The following is a 21,185-nucleotide window of genomic DNA, read 5'->3' as shown; positions in this document are numbered from 1 at the left end:
AGCAGATGACGGTTCATAGACATCGGGGATCATGTTAGTCAGCCACAGTTCTTTATGAATATAGCAGACATGCTTAGGGACGACGATGCGACCCATTATAGGCCACAGATGCCGGATGTTCAGTCCCAGTTTGCCGAGTGGATCTCAATGAGCCGGCACCAATCCCCATCTGTGCCTCCGCCATCTGTCTGCGGACCACGAATAGCTCAGCAAGCCTCTCGTAAGTTGACTTAACCAATGAAGTGACCAGGAGGTTGCGAGTTCCCTTTAACACAGAATTCACACATTCACTAATGTTGGTTGTCATGTGCCCAAACTGTCTCCCGCTATTCTGATGCTGGGTCCACTTGTCATACTCCATCCGATTGGCCAAATCACACATGGCCGGATTCTCAGTCCGCATGATGTCAAACCAGTAATAAAACTCCGCTTCAGTCTTTGCATAGGCAGCATTCACCAACATCCTCCTTGCGTCTTTACCTTTGAAGCTTAGGCTAAAATTCGCCGCTACATGACGAATACAGAACGCTCGAAAAGCACGTGGAGGCAGCCAACCATTCTCGGGGGCCTCATGGGCAGCCTTGATGCCATTATGCCGGTCGGAGATAACAAGAATACCCACCTGCGGCGTTACATGCGATTGTAGGTTGGACAAGAAAAAGGACCATGACTCCGCATTTTCTCCCTCCACAAGGGCGAAGGCTATCGGGAGGATATTCGAGTTTCCATCCTGCGCAATCGCCAACAGCAGCGTGCCTCCATACTTGCCATACGAGTGGGTACCGTCAATGCTCACGAGGGGCTTGCAATGCCGGAAGGCCTCAATTGAGGGTGAAAATGTCCAGAAAAGGCGATGAAAGTACATTGTAGACTCATCGACCTGATCCCCAAGTTTAATAGGAGAAGTCTTCAACACTGTAACTGTCCCGGCCATGGTCAACTGGACCCTTAGCATCCAACGTGGCAACTCGGCATACGACTCTTCCCAATCTCCGTATATTTGTGCTATTGCCTTTTGTTTTGCCATCCAAACCTTCCTGTAACTAGGCCTGAACCCATAATCGACTTCCGTTGCTTGTTGCAAGACTTTTACCATTACCGCAGCATCTGCCCTAATCAACGGATAAATCCTCGCACAGATAACGTGGTAATCAAGCTGCCAATGATCACTGGAAATGGAGGTAGCCAAGCAAGTGTACGGACCGTTGTACCTCCTAACCTCCCAAGTGCCCTTTCGTGCACGAAACGATATGCGAATCAACCAACTACAACCCTTGCCAAACTCCTTGCATTTCCCATGATACTTCAGAGGATCCGACTCTAAGACTCTTTACTCAACACCTCAACGGATGCTGTAGTCCTTCACACTCAAAACAGCTTCATCTTTATTCTGGAATGATTGCCCAATCTGAAACTCTGTAGAAGAACCCCAATAGTAGCACCTTCGTCTGCCTGTTGCCCTAAAGCCTCCAAGTTTAGAGTGGAGAAGTGCGGAGGGTACTGCTGTGTGCCAGAACATGAAGGGCCATGCTGTGTATGTGGATTGGAACCTGTGTCATCATCGCTGTCCCCAATTATATCTACAGGATCCTGGTCAGAGTCATCGTCCCGCATTGCATTCTCAACTCGATCAGATTTCCCGAACCCTTGAACATCGTGAATCATGCCACGACCAGTATCCACCTCAAATGTCTGCTGCCAGACCCCACGATTCTCGAACGGTACAGAAGCAACTGCCTCCGTTCGATCTAAATCAGCTGCAAAGGAAGGGGATGCAACCTGTGGAACAGTTGGTGCGCCGCAAGCATTGAACTAGACGCACCGCCCACGGCAGTCGAGCTATGAAGTGGAGCTGATGCCCTAGAACTATCGACACCAACCTCCAACTTCGCATACAGCTCGTGTAATCTGACCTCTGGAAAACTCTTAACACAATGAAACAGAACCCGAATATCTTCATCGGCCGCTATCACAAACGTATCATACTTAACACCGGTCGACACACCTGCGATGGGAATCTTATAGAATAGCTTCTTCACCCACTTGCTCCCAAATACCCCAAACTTCTACAAGATGCTGTTCTTTACATCTGACAAAGTGCTTGATGAACTGATAAATACACTCAACAGTTCTCTGTCAGTGAACTTCACACCGTATTTTTTGCTTCTTTGAATTTTCCCAGAACAATGCACTAAGACAAGAAAACTCTCTTCCTCACTTGCCATTGTGATAATGCTCCTCTTCAACACCTTGAATCTCACTCATATATATAGAATTTTTCTCTTCATAAACTGTGGCAGATAACAAGGGTTTCTGCATTTCCATATTCCTTCGTAAACCGTGGCAAGTAACAGAGTTTTATGATCAAAATTTTCTCTACATAAACCGTGGTTACTTACCGCGGTTTATGCCCATTTTTTTTCATTCATAAACTGTGCTTACCTGCCACGGTTTATGTGTAAATACTAAAACCGTGGTAACTTTCTACGGTTTACATAATAATGAATCAGGACACGCAAGTAAAGAGATTGTAATTGTTACATTTGAGTAAACGTTTCTCTCTTTTATTTTGTTCAAGTAAAATGCCCTAGAAATATATTTTAGGAACATACTTCTTAGTTCCAGTCTTCCCAAGTGATCTTTCCTAAAAATATGTTTAGATATCTTGATTAAACTCATAAGTGGAGAATATATAAAGATTGAAATCTTTGTTGAATAACCCCCTCCACTCGATCAAATAAGTCCATGATAAAATCATCCCAATTACAATTGTCAAAAGTTGCTTTTCAGTAACAAAAAAGTGGGGAACAACAACATAGTGGGGGACAACATTTCCACAAGCAAGGAAGCACTATCGTAAGTTCGTAACCACCAGGAGGAAATTTCCAAATTAGAATCAATGTCCAATTCCATAAGCAAAATTGGCCAGCCAATCACCGACCTCAATGATGAAAAGCAAATAGTTAATACATGCAATATATTCATATTAGTAAGATTGACCAAATCTGTATTTTATTCCTCATTTTTCTGGATTTAATTATACACACAGGATTAAAGGGGGGAATAGATACAAAAGGCTGTACATTTATCTGCAAAAACTACACCTACAAATATTTTATTCCAATTCTCAATTTCCAATATGTCATTTTCCTATCTCAAATATGGCATACCATACGCAAAGTTCACATTCCCCTACTCTCACCCAGTTTTCAACATCGTATTGAAACTAAAATAACCAGGACCTAACTTTATATTAGACGCTATAATTATCAAGAATTGTCTAGCTTTTTCCCTGGCTTAGCTGATTCTATTGTTTAAAGAAAATGTCTAAACCCTTGAATCAATGCGTTTAATTCATGGCTTACAGATTGGTAGACATCTAGGACTCATGCTCCATATAAAATGATATCAAGCTTGTAATTCAAATAACTTGCAAGAACAAGCTTGAAGAGAGAAAGGCTAATAATACAGCCTTGAGCAGAGAAAATAGAAGAGAGTAGAACGAGATTGAGAGAAAAATGAATTTTGGAATGATTCAATTAATTCAGAGAATTAAAACTATGTGCATTGTATATAGCTGTACAAATAGAAAGAATAAATAACTAACTAGTGGTGTAGGACTTAGATCTAAGGACTAACTAACTTGCCAGCTACACAAAACTAATTCTACAGCTATACAGAGAAAACACTAACAAATTGCTATTTTGTTGCATTTTCAGTTTCATTTGGCAATGCAAAGCATGTAGCTGTATTATGTTACAGCCCCCTGCAAGCTGGTATTACTTGGGTTATGCAAATCAAGTAATCCCAGCTTGGAAAGCAAGTGAGAAAATGGTCTGGGAGCAAGGGGTTAAGTGAAAAGATCTGCAGGTTGCTCACTAGAGGCAATGTGCCTGAGATTAGAAATTCCTTCTTTAAACTTGTTTCGAACCACATGACAATCTACCTGAACATGCTTGGTTCTCTCATGGAATACATGATTTGATGCAATGTAGATAGTCAAATTATTGTCACAAAAAATATCGACCGGAAGAGGAGGGTGAATGTCAAATTCTTTTAACAGCTTGGGTAACCAAATAAGCTCACAAGTGCCATTAGCAAAGACACGATATTCAGCTTCTGATGAGGACCTTGAAACTGTGGCTTGCTTTTTACTCTTCAAAAAAATGAGAGTGTGGCCAAGAAGGAAGCAATAGCCACTAATGAATTTTCTAGTGTTTTTGCTAGCACCCCAATCAGAATCTGTATAACCAGAGAGTTTAAAGGAATTGTTGGCCGAGAAGAATAGGCCTGTTGCAGGGGATTGCTTTAGATATCAAAGGACTCGATAGGCTTTCGTTAAGTGAGCATCAATGGGTGAATCCATGAACTGAGATAAGCACCCAACTGAATAGCTAAGGTCAGGTCTTGTATTTGTAAGATATAGAAGTCTGCCCACCAATCTGCGATACATGGTTGCATCAGGAAGAGGAGAACCTGAATCCTTAGACAGGGAGGTAGTATACTCCATAGGCATAGAAGCTGGCTTGGCACCAAGTAAGCCACAATCCGTGATTAAGTCTAATGCATATTTCCTTTGATACAGTGCGATACTGATTTTGTTGCGTGCCACCTCCATACCAATAAAAAACTTGAGGATGCCAAGATCCTTAATCTTGAATTTATCATCTAAGAAAACCTTAACGGCCTGAATTTCATCCAGATCGTTCCCTGCCAGCACTAAATCATCCACATAAACAAGGATGGCAGTAAATCTTGTACTGGTGGATTTAGTAAACAATGAATGATCATTTTCAGATTGAGTAGCAAGAGCAGCAGAGAGTTTGATGTTCCACTGGCAACTATCCTGCTTCAAGCCGTACAAAGACCTCGTCAACTTGCAAACTAACTTGGGATTTGAACACTGCAGTCCCTTTGGAAGCTTCATGTAAACATCTTCATGGAGGTCGCCAAGAAGGAAAGCCGTATTCACATCAAGCTGATGAAGGTGTCAGTTCTTCGCTGTGGCAATGGCAATGAGAACTCTCACAGTGCTCATCTTCACAAGGGACTAAAGGTGTCAATGTAGTCCACTCTAGGAATTTGAGTGAAGCCTTGGGCAACAAGCTGCACTTTGTGTCTCTCAATGGTGCCATCTGGATTGAATTTGGTACGAAAGATCCATTTACAACCAACTGCATTCTTCCCAGGAGGAAGAGGAGTGATGATCCAAGTCTTGTTTTGCTCATGAACAGTGAGTTTTGCCTCAATGGCCTTCCACCAGTAATCATGCATGACAGCCTCAAAATAGTGTTTGGGATCCGGGTTATTTATGAGTGAAGAAGTAAAGGATAGGTGCTTGGGAGAGAGAATAATGCATATGACAAATGATGAAAAAGAGGATACTTACAAGTTGAAGGTAATTGGATAGCATTCATTGGATCTCTATGTGATGAAATGTGGAAACAATGAAAATCTTTAAGATAAGACAATTGTTTTCTTTCTTGTTCAAACCTTCTAAAAATTGGTACAGCAGGTGGAGGTTCAATGTTAGTGGATGTATGGTTTAATGGTGCTTGTGCTGATGCTGGTTCCAATGCTAAGGATGATGAAGAAGTAATTATGTCATGAGAGATGCCACTGGCAATGCAGAACTTATAGATGAATCTGATGCAATGCTTATGGTGGAAGGTGCTGGTGTGTTATGATGAGATGCAGCTGTATTATGTGTGAAATTATCATAATAAAATGCAAAAGGGTCAGAATTTGACAACTTCAATGGATGTTGATGCATGGAAGAGAGATCATTTGTCACTTGTTTAAAAGAAAAATGGTGCTCATAAAATTCAGTGTTTCTTGATATGAAAAGCTTTTTTGTTTTCAAGTCAAACAGAATATATCCTTGTGTCTGACTGATATCCGAGAAAAATATATTTTCGAGCTCCTGGATCTAATTTTCTTCTACCAGCACTTAAAGTAATGGCAAAAACAAGACAACTGAACACCTTGAGAGAATTTAAATCTAGTTTAGCATTGAAAAGAGCTTCATAAGGAGTTTTATGATTTAAGAAAGTGCTTGGCAGTCTATTGATTAAATGTACCGAATGTTGCACTGCATAGTACCAAAAATATTTTGGAACATGAGAATGAAATAAAAGTTCTCTTGCAACATTCAATATGTGTTGATGTTTCCTCTCAACAATTCCATTTTGTTGAGGAGTCTCAACACAAGATGTTTGATGCAATATTCCTTTTGAGTTGTAGAAAGAATCCATTTTAAATTCCATTCCATTATCTGTTCTAATTTGTTTCACAGTTTTATGAAATTGGGTTTGCACCAGTTGAACAAAATTTTGAACCAATTTCGCAGCTTCTGATTTCAATTTCATGCAATAAATCAAAGTGAACCTTGTTTTATTTTCTACAATAGTAAGAAAGTATTTATAGCCAAAAGTTAATAGAATTGAGAGTGACCCCCAAATATCTATGTGTATTAAGTCAAAAACACTTTCAGAGTGTGTTACTAGTAGAAAATGACAATTTCTTTTGTCTAGCAAAGTGACAAGAATCACAAACATGAGATGATGAGATGCACTCGATGAATGAAAATGTATTTTTCATTATGGACATTCTGCTATATGGTAGATGACCTAGTCTAGCATGCCATAAGGCTCCTAGATTTTGCTCCATTGTCAGATTTATTGAGGGTATATGAACTGCTGGTGTAGTTAGTTTTCAGGGTTGAGCATTCATCACATAGAGATCACCAATGACGTTTGCCCAATCATCTTCAATGATGGGAGTACCTGTATCTCACAAGAAGAATCAGTGAATTTTAATTCACAATGCAATGATTTTGTGAGTTTAGAAACTGAAATTAAATTATATTTGAAGCGAGGTATGAATAAAATATTGGTAAGGATCAAATGGTTCGAAAGTTGTACAATGCCACAAATGTTTGTAGTGGTGGTGGAGCCATCAGGTAGATTTACTAAGACCGGCTTCATGTAAAAGAAGTTTTAAAAGACTCTTGAAGGTAAGATGCATGATCAGTGGCTCCACTGTCAAGTATCCAAGAGGTTTTATTAAAATTTGATGACATACTCAAGAAATGCCTACCTTTTGGCTGAGTGAGGGTGGCTGAAGAAAAGATGTGGTTAACACTATTGGAAGCTGGCATGAATGGTTGTTGGAGGAGAGCCAGTAAAGTTTCTTTCTGATCTGGAGTTAACTCTAGTACTTTATTGCTACTCTTTTCATCCGAGCCAGAATCAGTGATCTCAGCACTGGAATTCTCAACTGTCCCTTCAGTGCTGATTTGATTAGCTACTCGCTGTTTTAAGTGAGCAGGAAAGCCGTTTTTCTTGCAGCAAGTTTCTGCTAAATGACCAATTCGATTACAGTAGCTACAAAGCTTGGAAGTGTATTCTCGACCATAGGATTTCTGAGTGCCTCCTCTACCTGTACTTCTCCCATGGCCTCCGCCTCTCGCTGGGAATGAACCACCTCCAGCTGAGGATTGCACTTCCAAAGAATTAGTTACAATTTTGCTACCAGACAACTCACAATTCAACTGTCGTTCCTGTTGAGTTAGCATAACTAGCACAGTGTTGATTTCAGGGAATGACTTCATAAGCATAATTTGTGATTTAACAGTGGAATATTATTCATTCAAACCTCTTAAAAATTTAACAACATATTCTTCAGATGTATGATCTCGAACGATTTTTAATCCACAAGAGCAACCGCTCACACAAGCAACACAATTAAGGATGGCATGTAAATTTTCTAATTCTTCCCAAATAGCCTTCAACATTGTAAAATAAGAAGTGATAGAGAGATCACCTTGTTTGAGTGCATAGAATTCCTCTTTTAACTCACCTACTCGAAAAACATCTCCATGCGAATAAGGATGCCTCAAATCGTTTCACAAATCTGCATCTGAACTAATCCACAACACGCTTTTAGCAATCTCAGGACTGAGAGAGAGGTTGATCCAAGAGAGAAAAAAATTGTTGCACCTGTCCCATGCTTCGAAAGTAGGATCGCCTTCGGTCGGTTTCGAAATCGATCCTTCAAGGAACTTCACCTTGTTCTTCGATCTCAGTGCTCTCCACATGTCATGCGACCACTGGTAATAATTTTGAGGCGTTAGCTAGAGCGGAATCAGAGGAGTTCCAAAACTTTCTTCTGGATGAAAAAAATAAGGACCGATCGGATCAGAAATGGTAGAAGAGGAGTCGGATTTGCCGATGTGTGCTTGAAACTGAGAGAATTGACACATGAAAGTAGTGAATCTCTCAAAATTTGTAGTGAAATTCGGATGAATGACTTGCATTCGGATCTGGTGAGTGATCTGTTATTTCTGACTTATCGAGCTTGTAATTCAAATAACTTGCAAGAACAAGCTTGAAGAGAGGAAAGCTTGTAATGCAGCCTTGAGCAAAGAAAATATAAAGAGTAAGATTGAGATTGAAAGAGAAAGGAATTTTGGAATGATTTAATTAATTCACAAAACCAAAACTATGTGCAATGTATATAGCTGTACAAATAGGAATAATAAATAACTAACTAGTGGTGTAGGACGTAGATCTAACAGACTAACTAACCTGCCAGCTATACAAAACTAACTCTACAGCCATACAAAAAATAACTCTAACAGATTGCTATTTTGCTGCATTTCAGTTTCATTTGGCAATGCAAAGCATGCAGCTGTATTATGTTACACTCCAAGTGCACCCATATTTTTAAGCTAAGCTCAAATTCACATGAAATTCCTTTCCACAACAGTTTTAAGGACCTCCAATTTTTGGATGACCTCTGGATTCAGCATATCCCTTGCTTCCCTAATAAGGGTACCTTCTGTGCTCAAATGATAAGTATCCACCACAGTCTTTATCCATGTGTGAAGTTTCTCTGGTGTCCTAAAAATTAATAACGAAATGGTTAACACAACTGTAAGTAAATTCTATTTCAATAAGTTTACATTCTGAAATTAATACATACGTATACAAGCTATCAACATCGATTCCTTCAAGTTCTTCTCCAGGTGTAAATGTATCTTTGAGAGCACACAGTTGTTCCTCAGGATCCTCAATTCTAATAAGATATTTAATAATTCGAATCTCTTTTGGCACAAGTCTCTGGAGGTTTCCCACGGAAGTCTTGTATAAATGATAAAGTACATCTTTTACCTGCATACAATAATATAAGAAAATGGCAAGATTTACATATAATGTTACGGCAAACATAAATCTGAAATGAGTAGACCCTTTTATGACATCTCTCCTTTAACAAAAATGGAATTCCCATGTGGTTACACTACCAGTGTACCCTAAATAAACTATATTAGTTGCAATAATCATACAAAAATTTCTTAACCTTCGAGCTCATAAAGTTAAGTAGATATATCAACGTAGATAGGAATAGGAAAATGCAGATTTCATCATCAATACCTCATCTTTCATCATGTTTGATTCCTTAGCAGCCGACCAAGCTTTGGTGATCATCAATACCAATGTGGAATCAAGTTCTTTTTTTTCAGCCAAACTGTCTATTTTTCTGCAGGCAGCATCAAGTGAGGGCGAATTGAAAATATCTTGGAATTTCAACTCTGCTTCATTTAACTTTTCCATGCTTTCGGTTGCATCATCATAGGCTTGTACAGCAGCCAAGCAAATGTTCCCAAGCTTTGCAAGTTCTTGTCACAAAAAAAAAAGGAGGTTATAAACAAACAAATTAATTAAATATGCAGGACTGAACTACCGCCATTAGTATTCTGAGGATCAATTAATATTATTCTAGTTTTTAAGTTTCGACCAAGGGTACTAAAATTTACACAAATTTAAGAGTCTAAGTTTCTTCTACCTCATTAAAGTTAATTTATGTCAAATGAGAAAAAACAATGTAATTGTTCAGAATACGTCCAAAACTCAGAACTGAATGAACTAAATGTGGCTTGATCATTTACAAGACAAGAAATGAAGATGACACATTTTGATATGAGATTGGAAACTAAATCCAAAGTGTTATCGAAAATAGACAAAGATGCTATAAGCCTGTAAAACAAAATCCTACCATTTTGCATTTCAGCATTGTCATAGTAGGATTCAGCTACAGTATGAAGGTGCACAAAGAATTCTTTTGTAAAATCTTTACGACGCTTGGCGACAATGTCAGTAATTCCTGATGGGTCCCCTTTGATCACTTCAAGTAGATCATTATGTCTTTGCACATCCTCATCAATCTGCACAAGAACTTTTTAATAAAATTGCAACATTCCCTACTTTATGCCTCCCAAATAAATACAGCTTACAGTAGGACTGCATTACAAAAATACAATAATGATCATATCCCATTCAAACTGTGGCAAAACAAAAATGGGGGACGAAAAAGCAAGGACATATTATTCTGTCCTTTCTTTCTTTCACACCTTGTCCGTGCACATAGCAATATGGTTACACCCTATAAACACTACAAATGGTATATCCTAAACTCTTAAAGTGCAAGACTATTTCCTTGATACAACCATCTGTCTTGTTAGGCCGTTACAAATGGTGTTTCCAGGGCTTCAAGCTTTGACCTGTAACAAATTTCCAGTATAAAAGTGTGGTTTGTACTATCTAACACCTTTTTTATTTCATATTCATTTCTTGTCTTACAAATAGTGCACATGGTAATACCTCTTTAAGCTTCCTTCCAAGGCGGAGCTGCCTCTCCTTCATTGTGGGATCAGCCTCGACATCTGCCCTATCCTGACATCGCTTGAAGAAATGGGGCCTAATGATGTCCCACTCCCTGCTAAAAGCCAGCAACCTCCTCCAATCGGTAGGTGTGGGCTTGTCAACCATGAAAACACCAATAAGCTTATCACACACCCTAACCATTCGACTCTCATCCAACAGTACCTCTTCTTTTCCACCGCCACCGCCACTGCCATCATCAACATCAACACTGCTTCCAGAGGAACTGGCAGAGGACAAGCCTTCACTAACAGTTAGACAGTGCCACAACCTTCCCCCTGCTTCATATCAAAAATAAAAAAATTGTTCACAATGGCAGCCCTATGATCTCTTGAAACATAGAACACAAACAAAACAAAAGAAAATATGGAGAAATTTTGTTCCGCAAGTTTGTATCCCCGTATAGGCATTTATACAAACAGATGGAGTGCAAACTTGAGTACTAGGGTAACTAACAATTGTAACTAACTGAATAATTAAGTGGTTAATTACCTGTGGTGGGAAAATTGAGGCGCGGAAATGAAAGAGAAGTTTTTGAGGGAAAAGCAAGAAATGGAGGAGTAGGTTGGGTAGCGGACAATACTAGAGGAACTGAATAATAGCGCAACGGAAGAATCATTGCGTGTGACTCCATTTAGCAATAACACAAATCCTGAAACACACAATGCTCTCTTAATTCCAAATTAAACTTGAAAAGTTCAAAATCACACCATGTATTCAAAAGATAAATAAAAAAGTAAGGTAATCATATTCTGGTACACATAGAAGCCTGAACAGGAGTGATTAAGATAAAAGTTAATATCAAAGTGGTGCTTTACAATCCTAGACTACCTACAGCCATCAAATACGGCTAAAATTGACATCAGGATGTGTAGCATCATGTAATTCACTCAAGTGAATCCTATTGAAGAAAACATGAAAGTTGAAACTTGAAACCAATCCAAAAATTGATAGTCCAACATAATGCTGCTCAATGTAGCTAGACTAATACAGAAAAGTTTACAGAGTTTAGCAAATCATTGTATCAGAAGACATATCATTAGACATGTACAATTCTCAGCAACAAAGTTCCAAGCAGTGAACAAAAAGAAACCCAACATGCACTATCCTTCTCTAATTTACCAGACAAAAATGCCATCCAATCCTCTTCTCACCCCCACAACCCCTTGCAAAAATAATCAAGAGCATAGTGGAGGGTGGGATCCTGATCATTGATCACTAATGGTAGGGTGCATTTCAAAACAGGAGATTTCAAAATCGATGGATAGATCCCTCAGAAAGCCAAGTATCAACATAGGAGGGGACACAGCTTCAAAATCGAAAACAGGTTTCTCAACCCCTTCACAAGCAAGTTGCGCAGAGGGAGCCCCCATGTTTGTTTTGATTTCGATTCCAGTACCCATTACAACAAAGTAACAGCTTATGCTGTGCTTCTACCTTCAAGATTACTAAAATTTTTCTCACAGGGAAAAATCCACCTACTGACGGAGAATAGAAAAACAGAAAAACGGCAGAACCAGAGCTAATCAACAATCAAATAATCACTTAATAAAAAATTAAAACCACAAAAAATTCCAATTTTTAATAACCATTCGATGACTTTTGAGCAAAGAACGAAGAACAAAGAATGAAAAATAAAAAAAAATGAAGTCATTGCCTTCGTTCTAAGCAGTCTGAGCAGAGGGGCAGAAGCGCGACCGAAACGGAGACCAGGAGGCGAGCACGACGGCTAACGGCGGCAGAAGCGTGGCTGAGCAAACGAAGAGAAAACGGCGTACGGCGAGCTCGAGGAAGAAACTGCACTTGGTGAATGAGGAGAAGGGTTGGAGACTCGGACTCGACGCCCAGACAAAGACGGTGGTGTTGAGCGTGACGGATGCCGGCAGAAGAGCGGCCGTGGAGGAGGCTACCGCTAGAGTTTGGCTTAATTTGGTAAAGTTCTTATTTTTTAGAAGTAAAAGCTAGTTTTTAAAAAATAATTTTTTAAGAAGTATAGTATTTATGTTTGATAAATTAAATTAAAAATAATTTTAAATAAACATAAGCAACAATAATTACGTTTGGTAAAATTGTTTTTAAAATTTAAAAATACTATAAAAAATATAAATTTAAGCATTAAATTTTAAAATTCGTTAATATACGAAGTTATATTATATTTTTTAAATTTTGAAAAGTACAGACCAATTTTAAAATACTCCACCTTAGATACTTTAAAAAATACTCCAACCTTTTAAAAACTACAAACACAAGTACATAGTCTTTTTGTACTTTTAAAAAATACAAACACGTATTTAAAAAATTTTACCAAACCTTTTCTCTTGTTTTGGGGGAAATCTTCGTTTGAATCAAAGAATGAAATTCAATTGTCCTATTTTTATTAGAAAATTATTTTTGTGGAATAATAAAAAATTATTTTTGTCCTATTTTTATTTTTAGTATTTATTTATAATTTATTTATTATTTTATTATTTTTTCAAATGAACCATAGTTAGACCAATAAACTAATGAACTAATAACTAAAACGGTTCAATCACCGATCCGATTTTTAGAACCTTGATTTAGCTTCAGCTTTGGTTCGAAAGGACTTTGAATTGGTAATTTCCTTTGCTTTTCTTATATTATTATATAAGGACTCCATTTTACGCTGTAGTGCCTGCTTTACCCTCTATTCTTCTTTTTTTCCCTTTAATTTTAGGTTAACAATAATCTTGTAAATGTTATATATTTCATTTTTATTCGCTTTTTGTAACAAATAATTTAGTTTAGATTCTTATAGTAATATTGAACTAGTCTTTATTATTCTCCTGAAGCGAAAATTCATTGAATATTGCATCAATAAATTTGCCTTTGCTTGTTTCATAACTTAGAATAGACACACACAAGCTTTTTCTATATAATAACAAAATAGAGCCCAAAAAAAAGAGAAAAAGAAACATACAAATTATACACTAGCAATTAAGGTTTAAAAAATCTGAACCATTCTAGTTACTAGTTCATTGGTTCATTAGTCTAATCGGTTCAACCGTGATCCAACCAAAAAACTGTTTTATAATAAAAAATAAATAAATAAACACCTTACAACATAATTAGTTCTTTATGCACTAACTTTCTTCTTTTTTTAGTTCCTTATTTCTTTTTTTAATCCAAACAAAGATTCAACAACAAAAATCAACAATAATAAAATTTCCATCATTCATTTTATTCAGTTCAAAACAAGATCTAGCTTAACAAAATTCAATAAATAAATTCAGTTTAATGTAGGAGAGAAGACTCAAACATATAGATAAAAGCTCATGCTTTTATATTGAACAAATAAAAGCTCATGCTTTAGTATAATTTTAACAAAGATTAGCAATATTTTAGTTTTCAACTGACTGATCACAATTAAGAAACTACACTAGCAATGCCACATCACATCACACCACACAATTTATACATAATTCCAACCAAGTTTGGAAAACCAGATCTCTTAGCAGCAATAGATAGAGGTCCTTGTAAAATAGCACCATTAGTAGTGATATTATGTTTTCAAAGACATAATACCATAAGCAGAAAGCAAATTCTTATCGAAATAATCAAATTTTAAAAGGTTGAATAATAGACTAGAATCAACTTTGCCAAGATATGCAGGATCTCACTTGGTACATATCTCATTAAATTCACCAAATACTGACTGCTGAATGCTTTTTCTGTCAAGGCATAGTTCAAGTGCCCGTAGAAGGCATTGGATTCTACAGCCTTCATACATAGTATCTGGAACTGCTGAATTCCAAACCCAGCAGATAGCATGTTTTCAACTTCAGGACATAAATCCAATTACAAAGCCAAAGCTAAAGAACAAATATGGAAGTAAAATTTAACAAAATTTTGTTATACTTTGGCAGGAGTCTCATTTGAATAAACAAACCATTTTCTCATTTTGATGAATTTATATTTTTTCATATGATTCAGAGAGGAACGAAGTTAATCATTCAACAAGTTAATCATCCAACAATTCAATCTGAGTAGCACTAGCAGTAACAAAGAACCAAGAATGAAAAATTCAAAAAGGAAAAAGAAGCAATCTAAGTAGCACTAGCAGAATCCTAAACCTTTGTTCTCACATCTGAACAGACCATTAAAAATATGAAGAACAAGCCCTAACAGTGAGCACTGACCTTCGATCTGAGCAGCAGACAAGGACGGCGATCAGTTGAGTGCGACGGCAACCAGACGACGACCACTGTTATTCCTTCTTCTTCACTTCACCACTGACGACTCACGACAGCACTCTGCCAGATCGAACGAGAAGCAAGGGGGCAGAACTTCAATCCGAAAAGAAAAAGGGAATGGCTTTATTGACGGAAGACGCCGACCAGACGACGGCGATCGAGCTCGACGAATGGACGGCGGCAGTGGCTCGATGGACAGGCGACGGCAGTGGCTCGAAGAGAGGGTAGGGTTGGAGAAGGGGGATTTAGAGTTCTGGTGGAGGCTGAGAGGGAGGCTTAATTTGGTAAAGCTTTAGCTTATAAAAATTAACTTTTAAAACATGGATTTTTAAAAATAGTAGTATTTATATTTGGTAAATTAAATTAAAAATAGTTTTTAATAAATACAAGTAACATCAATTTTTTTTAGTGATTACAAGTAACATGTATTTGGTAAAATAATTTTTAAAATTTAAAAATACTATAATAGACATAAATGTAAGTATTAAATTCGAAAATTAGTTAACATATAAAATTATATTAAATTTTTAAATTTTGAAAAATACAAGTCAATTTTGAAAAACTCTATCTTTGATGCTTTCAAAAATACTCTGATACCAAACACAAAATAAAGACTTTGAGCTTTTAAAAAACACAAACACCTCTTCAAAAAGTTTTACCAAAAAGTTTTACCAAACCAAGCCTGAAAGTTATCTGGCTAAGCCAAATTTGGCAAACAAAAACGAGAACGTTTTCTTCAAACCAGCCAGTTCTCAGTTTGGTGGTTTTCCACCGGTTTTTGAAGCAGCGGTTTTAGGAGGTTAATCGGACCGTGATTGCTGTCGGTTCACGGTTAGTCTTTTGATGAGTTTATATATACTGGAGTTTTGTTGGTGGGTCAGAAAAGGTAACTTGTTTGAGAGTATGATATTTGTAATTTATGTGGTGATTACCACTAGGTTTTTGTGTTTTGTGTATGTGGTTTTTTCTTTTTCTTCTTTTCCTTACCAATCATTTGTGTTTCACTACTTACATTGTACATACATAAATTTGTCTCCCCTAAATATACAACCACCTGTGGATTTAACAGACCTCAAAGAAGCTTTCATCAAAATCAATCACAATCACTTCCATTTTCACTTTCAATTTTGCTCTCAACTTCATTATTTTCTTCCAAGTTGAATGTGATTTTCATCTCTTGGCCAACTAACTCAGCCAGGTCCTTTCTATTGCAAACTCTGTAACCATCTATAATAGCCTTGAACAAAGACTTGCATGGCTCGATCTCTCCGCCTCTTAGTTGGGTAAATATCCGTTTCACGCCTTCAACCATGCCGGCTTTTCCATAACAACCTACCATATTAATCTGAGTCACAATGTCCGGCTCCAAATGCTTATCCTGCATTTTCATGTATGTGTTCAAGGCCTTGTTGATTTCTCCAGCCGAACCATATGCATAGATTGCCACATTATATGCATAGGAGTCAAGATCAACCTCGGATTCTATGAATGTCTGAACGGATTTAAGCGCCAAATTGTGCATACCAACTAAAGAATACAAAGCAGCGATCGCAGCTTGTCGCGCATAAGGCTTCCCCTCCTTCAGAGATGACTCCAACTGCACAACTGCTTCAATTGGAAACCCTCCCTTCTTTAATACAGTGAACAACACTTTAAAAGTTCCATCATTTGGCAAAAGCTTCTTAGATATCATCTCATGTATTAGTTCACCACACTCATAAAGCTGTCCATGAGTGGTATAACAAACCAGTACCTTATTATATGAAACACAATCCCTCAGTAAACCTAAAAGCCTCATCTCCTCCGCAATCTCAATGGCCTCGTCGATCCTTCCCATATCTTTATAAAGATACATCATTGTCACATATGAAATCCCGTCTGCCCAGCCCTTTTCTCTCAAATTCTTGAAAGCCATCTTGGCTTCGGATACCAATCCGAGATCTGCAAAGAGACTGATCATACTATTGCACGCAACTAAATCAAGACCACCTTCCAAGTTCTGCATCCGTTCATAAATCGCTTTTACTCCTTCCAAGTTCCCAACCTTACAATAAGACTTTAGCAAGGATGTCAACACAACTAAATTGGCAGATAATCCGGATTCTTCCATAATGTTGAAATACCAAAGTGCCTCTTCAAGACTACTGTATTCTGCAAATCCGTTTATTAAAGATCCATACACAACCTCGTTTGGTTTTACTCCGGCTCGTAGCATTTCCTGGTACACACTGACAGCATCAGAAAGCTGACTGAGACGAGCATAGGATGCAATAACAGCAGAAAAAGTCTGACAATGCGGCTTAAATGCCATCCCTTGCATTTCAACCATGAGATCTCTTGCCTGATCGCCTAAATCAGCACCGGATAACATCTGAATGAGAGAATTATAAGTGCAACCATCAGGCCAAGTCCCATGATTCTTCATTCCCCTGAAGAGAGAAACAGCTTTGTTGTAAAGTTTTCCTTTGCCATACGCTTTGATCAAGATATTGTATTCTATGACATCCCTTCTCTGCCCTGGCACACCTCTTTCCCTATAAAACACATTCTCGGCTTCAAGCCAATGTCCCTTTTCAGCAAAAGCATCCATAATTGCAGCACATATACTTGATGATGGTACACCGTTCATTAGAAATTTCTGAAGCATATCATTTGCTTTGTCAAGGGCTCCTTCGTTAACATACATCTCGATGATACCAGGAAGAGAGTTCTCATCGACAGAAACAGAAGATTTCTCCATTTCATCAATCAGAGTTTCCACAGCTTGAACCATATTCTTTGAGCATAACGCACCAAGAAGAGCTCTGTGAGTTACATCATCCGGGAAGAGCCCAACATCTCTAATCCTTCTATAACAACAAAGAGCAGCATCCGTATTCCCCGAATTAGCATATAAGGACAGAAGGATATTGTAAGTTTTCGTATCAGGGGATATACCATTTTCTTCCATTTTATTAAGCAGAGATTCAGCTTCCAACAAATTACCATGATTTCCACAGATAAAGATCATAGTATTAAAAGTGATTGTATCCATTGCCACTCCGGATTTTAACATATCAGCAAAGACTTCGGCAGCATCCTTTAGCCGTCCGGCCTTGCCATACAAATCTATCATGGTATTGAAAGTTGAAGTCAACCGGGGTTTCTGGGGACCAATCTCCTTGTTTGATGAATTCAAAATGTTTCTCCCACCCGTCTTAAACAGCTCGGTCGAAAGGAAATGCTTGAAACTAATAGGCATCGATCTAGAACCATTCGTAGCAGTAACTGATAGAGAATCCAAATCAAGATCATCTAACTCAACCCTACCATCACACCAATCCTTGTAAAACCTATCTGCCCTATCGAACTCTCCCACATCCTTCAACACCTTAACAATCGTACTCATTGTAACCTCATCAGGAAAAAAACCCCTCAACCTCATATGCTTAATCCACAGAAGTGCTTCTCTAACAAGACCTGATTTTCCATACACATCAACAAGCATGCTATAAGTGTTATTAGTAGGCGAAACCCTGTTCTTCGCCATTTCGATCCAGAGAAGCCTCAATTGGTCCCATCTCTGAGCCTTACCAAGAACTCTAAGCACAACATTATAGTGAATCACATTGGGAACATACCCTCTCTGTGACTTAAACCACTCAAAAACCTTAACAACACGCTCCCACCTACCCTGTTCCCCTTCTTCTTCTTGCTCTTCCGAGCCTTTAGGGACGAAGAAGAAGGGGAGTTTGTGGGTAAAGATAGAGTCTTTGAATGACAATGAATGCGAGGAAAGTGCGATTTTGTGATGGGGGTTGGCAAATGGCCCCAGTAGTGAGGTTTTGTGATAACGGTGGCACCAAAGTTTGAAGAAATTGAAGAAGATGAAGAAGGAGGACTTACAAAAAATATGTCTGAACATGACATGTTATGCTTTCTTTGAAGTAATAACGAACTCAGAAAGAAGAAGAAGGAGGAGGAGGAGGAGGTAGTTGGCGTCTTGGTGAGGGTTTAAGGTGGGAAAACAGCGACAGAAGCAAGATTTTTCAGTGCGGAAATTCGCCAAATTATGAATTTAAATTTGAAATAAATTAAAATTTATTTTTTGATAGAAATAGAATGCTTTTCTTATTTTTAAAAGTTTTTCAGACACATTTTATGAGGGACAATAATTAAAACAATTTTTTTAGAAAATATTTCATTCAAATTGTAGGGGGAATAATAAATAAATGTATTGATACATCCACGGTTAATTTTGTGAGAGTTGAACCCACAATCTCCCTTATATAATAACTTACAATAAGTGAATAACCACTAAGTTAGTTAGTTAATTTAGTAATTTAAAGTATGAAATTTTTTATTTTTTATGTTATTAATATGTATAAAATTCGAAATGATTGAATTTTATATTTACTTTGAAGAAATTTGATATTTCTGCGGGTAGAATAGGGTAGAATTTAGAACTTTAGGGTGCGGGTAGGGTTAAGGTTAAGAAATTCTCAACCCGCGGGTAAGATAGGTAGAGTTTTAATAAAATTTTCAACTCGCGGATAACCCTATCCTACCCTACCCATTGCCAACCCTAATCTGGAACTTGTACCTTTTCTCCAAATTATCGACATTTATCTTGTATTACTGTTGTTCCGGGGCTTACCTAGAACCGGATGGTGGTTGGGCTTGTTTGAGGCCCAAGCGCTGGAGGAGTGTGGTCTCCGACTTGGTTTACGTCTGGGAGCCGCCTCCGAGTTGTGTGTTCCAAGAGATGGGGGTGGTACCTGCAAAGACACTCCGATGCCTAAGTCAGCATGGGGTTAAGCAGGTTTAGAATGTATTGGAACTTAGCGATACCTGAGGAGTGTCAGGGTATTTATAGTGGTGATCCAATAACCACCGTTGGAGTAGTGCCACCTTTTTAGGTGGGTAACCGTCCCTTTTATCTAGGAATTGTTGGGATATGGCTTCTAGAAGTGGGTTGAGAGATTTTAGGGGCAGTTACTTATTTGAATAAGTGTTATCTGCCAGCTATCTCTTGAGCCCGACTTCTTTGGAAAGAAGTCTGTGTTGAGTCCGACCTCTTCTAAAGAGGTCGGTGAATAACGAAGGCTAATCTTTGGATTGGGCCTTTTGGTGTATTTGGACCTGGGCCTTAGTGTTGGGCCAGTGTATGAATAGTGCCCCTACTCGAGTTCAATCTCTTTTTCTTAAGAGTTGGATTCGAGTATTTGAACTCGGGCTTGTAGGCTCTGTATAATTGATTTTAGCACATCTTACTTAACCAAAGAATATTTCTTGTCCTAGTTTCGTACAACTCGTTCAATTCGAGTTGTTTTGAGGATACATGACTTGTTTTAATACAAATCACCTTTCTGAAACTTACTCTGATTTCTTACGACTTGTTTTGATACAAATCGTTTATTTCAAAACTCGTAATTATTTTTTAGTATAACCTCATCTAGCTTGTTCGATGCGAGTAGTTTTAAGGTCTTACGATTTGTTTCATTTCAAATCGTTTAATTAAAACGTGGCTATTTCTTGATCTAATTTCATACAACTCATTTAAATTCGAGCTGTTTTTTAGGACTTCACAACTTGTTTCAAGTACAAATTGTTTATTTTGAGTCCTTTTAGAGTATCAGATCATCTTTATAACCATCGGACTTCGTTGCTTTATCCATTATGCCCCTGCTCGAGGTCGAGCTTTATGAAGTCGGACTCGAGCAATCAAGCAGAAAGGATTTTCGAATGAAGCCTTTTTTTGTTGAACTCATTCATTCTGAGTTTTCTAGATGACTTGTTTTTTATACAAGTCACTTTTTTGAAGCACAACTCGTTATATATCAAGTTGTTTTGCGCAATTTATTTTAATACAAATTACTTAGATCATATGGTTATTTTTTACTCGATTTTGTTCAACTCATGGGCTTGAGTTGTTTTAAATCATCAAGTCGTATTATAACCATTGGACACCAATTTGTACATCGTCGCTTTATCCGAGCGACCATTGAAAAGGCCAGCTCGTGATTTTTTGCGCTTTTCTCGAGTATAAATTGGCGCCTTAGGTGAAGGGATTATATGCTTATTCCCTCTCCTTTCTAGTTTTTACAAGGTTATTATCCTTGTGTATGATACAACTTGTTTTATCCAAGTTGTTTTGGAGGATAGTTTTTACGTTTCGAAAAAACGTTTACAATCCTTCCTTTTTAACTCATTTCTATACGAGTCATTTGGTTGAAGTGATTCATTTTGATATAAATCACTTTTTAATGCTTTG

At 37.8% G+C, this 21,185-nt stretch overlaps 3 protein-coding genes across 4 annotated transcripts; all 3 read right to left on the bottom strand.

The window, feature by feature from the left end:
* Positions 1-73: 73 nt before the first annotated feature.
* LOC112770416 (uncharacterized) lies at positions 74-1,096 on the bottom strand. The gene has a single exon (XM_025814776.1). The coding sequence runs from the start codon at positions 1,094-1,096 to the stop codon at positions 74-76; it is 1,023 nt and encodes a 340-aa protein (XP_025670561.1).
* A 7,355-nt stretch (positions 1,097-8,451) lies between these two features.
* LOC112769173 (uncharacterized protein At4g37920) lies at positions 8,452-15,252 on the bottom strand. Of its 2 annotated transcripts, none has more exons than XM_025813617.3 (7): positions 14,879-15,252; positions 11,214-11,373; positions 10,662-10,999; positions 10,057-10,225; positions 9,435-9,679; positions 8,986-9,173; positions 8,452-8,903 (listed from the first exon to the last, which is right to left on the bottom strand). In XM_025813617.3, the coding sequence occupies exons 2-7, from the start codon at positions 11,353-11,355 to the stop codon at positions 8,744-8,746; spliced, it is 1,242 nt and encodes a 413-aa protein (XP_025669402.1). In that variant the 5' UTR covers positions 11,356-11,373; positions 14,879-15,252; the 3' UTR covers positions 8,452-8,743. The 2 variants fall into 2 exon arrangements, with proteins under 2 accessions (XP_025669402.1, XP_025669401.1); XM_025813616.3 differs by having other exon boundaries at positions 10,662-11,002; positions 14,879-15,218.
* Positions 15,253-15,805: 553 nt separating this feature from the next.
* Positions 15,806-18,961, bottom strand: LOC112769172 (pentatricopeptide repeat-containing protein At1g73710-like). The gene has a single exon (XM_025813615.2). The coding sequence runs from the start codon at positions 18,834-18,836 to the stop codon at positions 16,026-16,028; it is 2,811 nt and encodes a 936-aa protein (XP_025669400.1). The 5' UTR covers positions 18,837-18,961; the 3' UTR covers positions 15,806-16,025.
* Between the last annotated feature and the right edge of the window lie 2,224 nt (positions 18,962-21,185).

Source organism: Arachis hypogaea, chromosome 18, assembly GCF_003086295.3.
Source record: "Arachis hypogaea cultivar Tifrunner chromosome 18, arahy.Tifrunner.gnm2.J5K5, whole genome shotgun sequence".
Taxonomy (NCBI): domain Eukaryota; kingdom Viridiplantae; phylum Streptophyta; class Magnoliopsida; order Fabales; family Fabaceae; genus Arachis; species Arachis hypogaea.
Note: the sequence above shows the minus strand (reverse complement) of the source record. Positions and strands in the feature narration are given on the sequence as shown.

Bases quoted from the DNA above. Each gene is read 5' to 3' on its own strand.
- LOC112769173 (XM_025813616.3), bottom strand. From the start codon at position 11,355: ATGGAGTCACACGCAATGATTCTTCCGTTGCGCTATTATTCAGTTCCT. The intron at 10,226-10,661 runs GTATTACCATGT...GTTCTTGTGCAG, and splicing joins TTGGAAGGAAGCTTAAAGAG to ATTGATGAGGATGTGCAAAG. The intron at 9,174-9,434 runs GTATTGATGATG...TATTGTATGCAG, and splicing joins CAAACATGATGAAAGATGAG to GTAAAAGATGTACTTTATCA.
- LOC112770416 (XM_025814776.1), bottom strand. From the start codon at position 1,096: ATGGTAAAAGTCTTGCAACAAGCAACGGAAGTCGATTATGGGTTCAGG.
- LOC112769172 (XM_025813615.2), bottom strand. From the start codon at position 18,836: ATGTTCAGACATATTTTTTGTAAGTCCTCCTTCTTCATCTTCTTCAAT.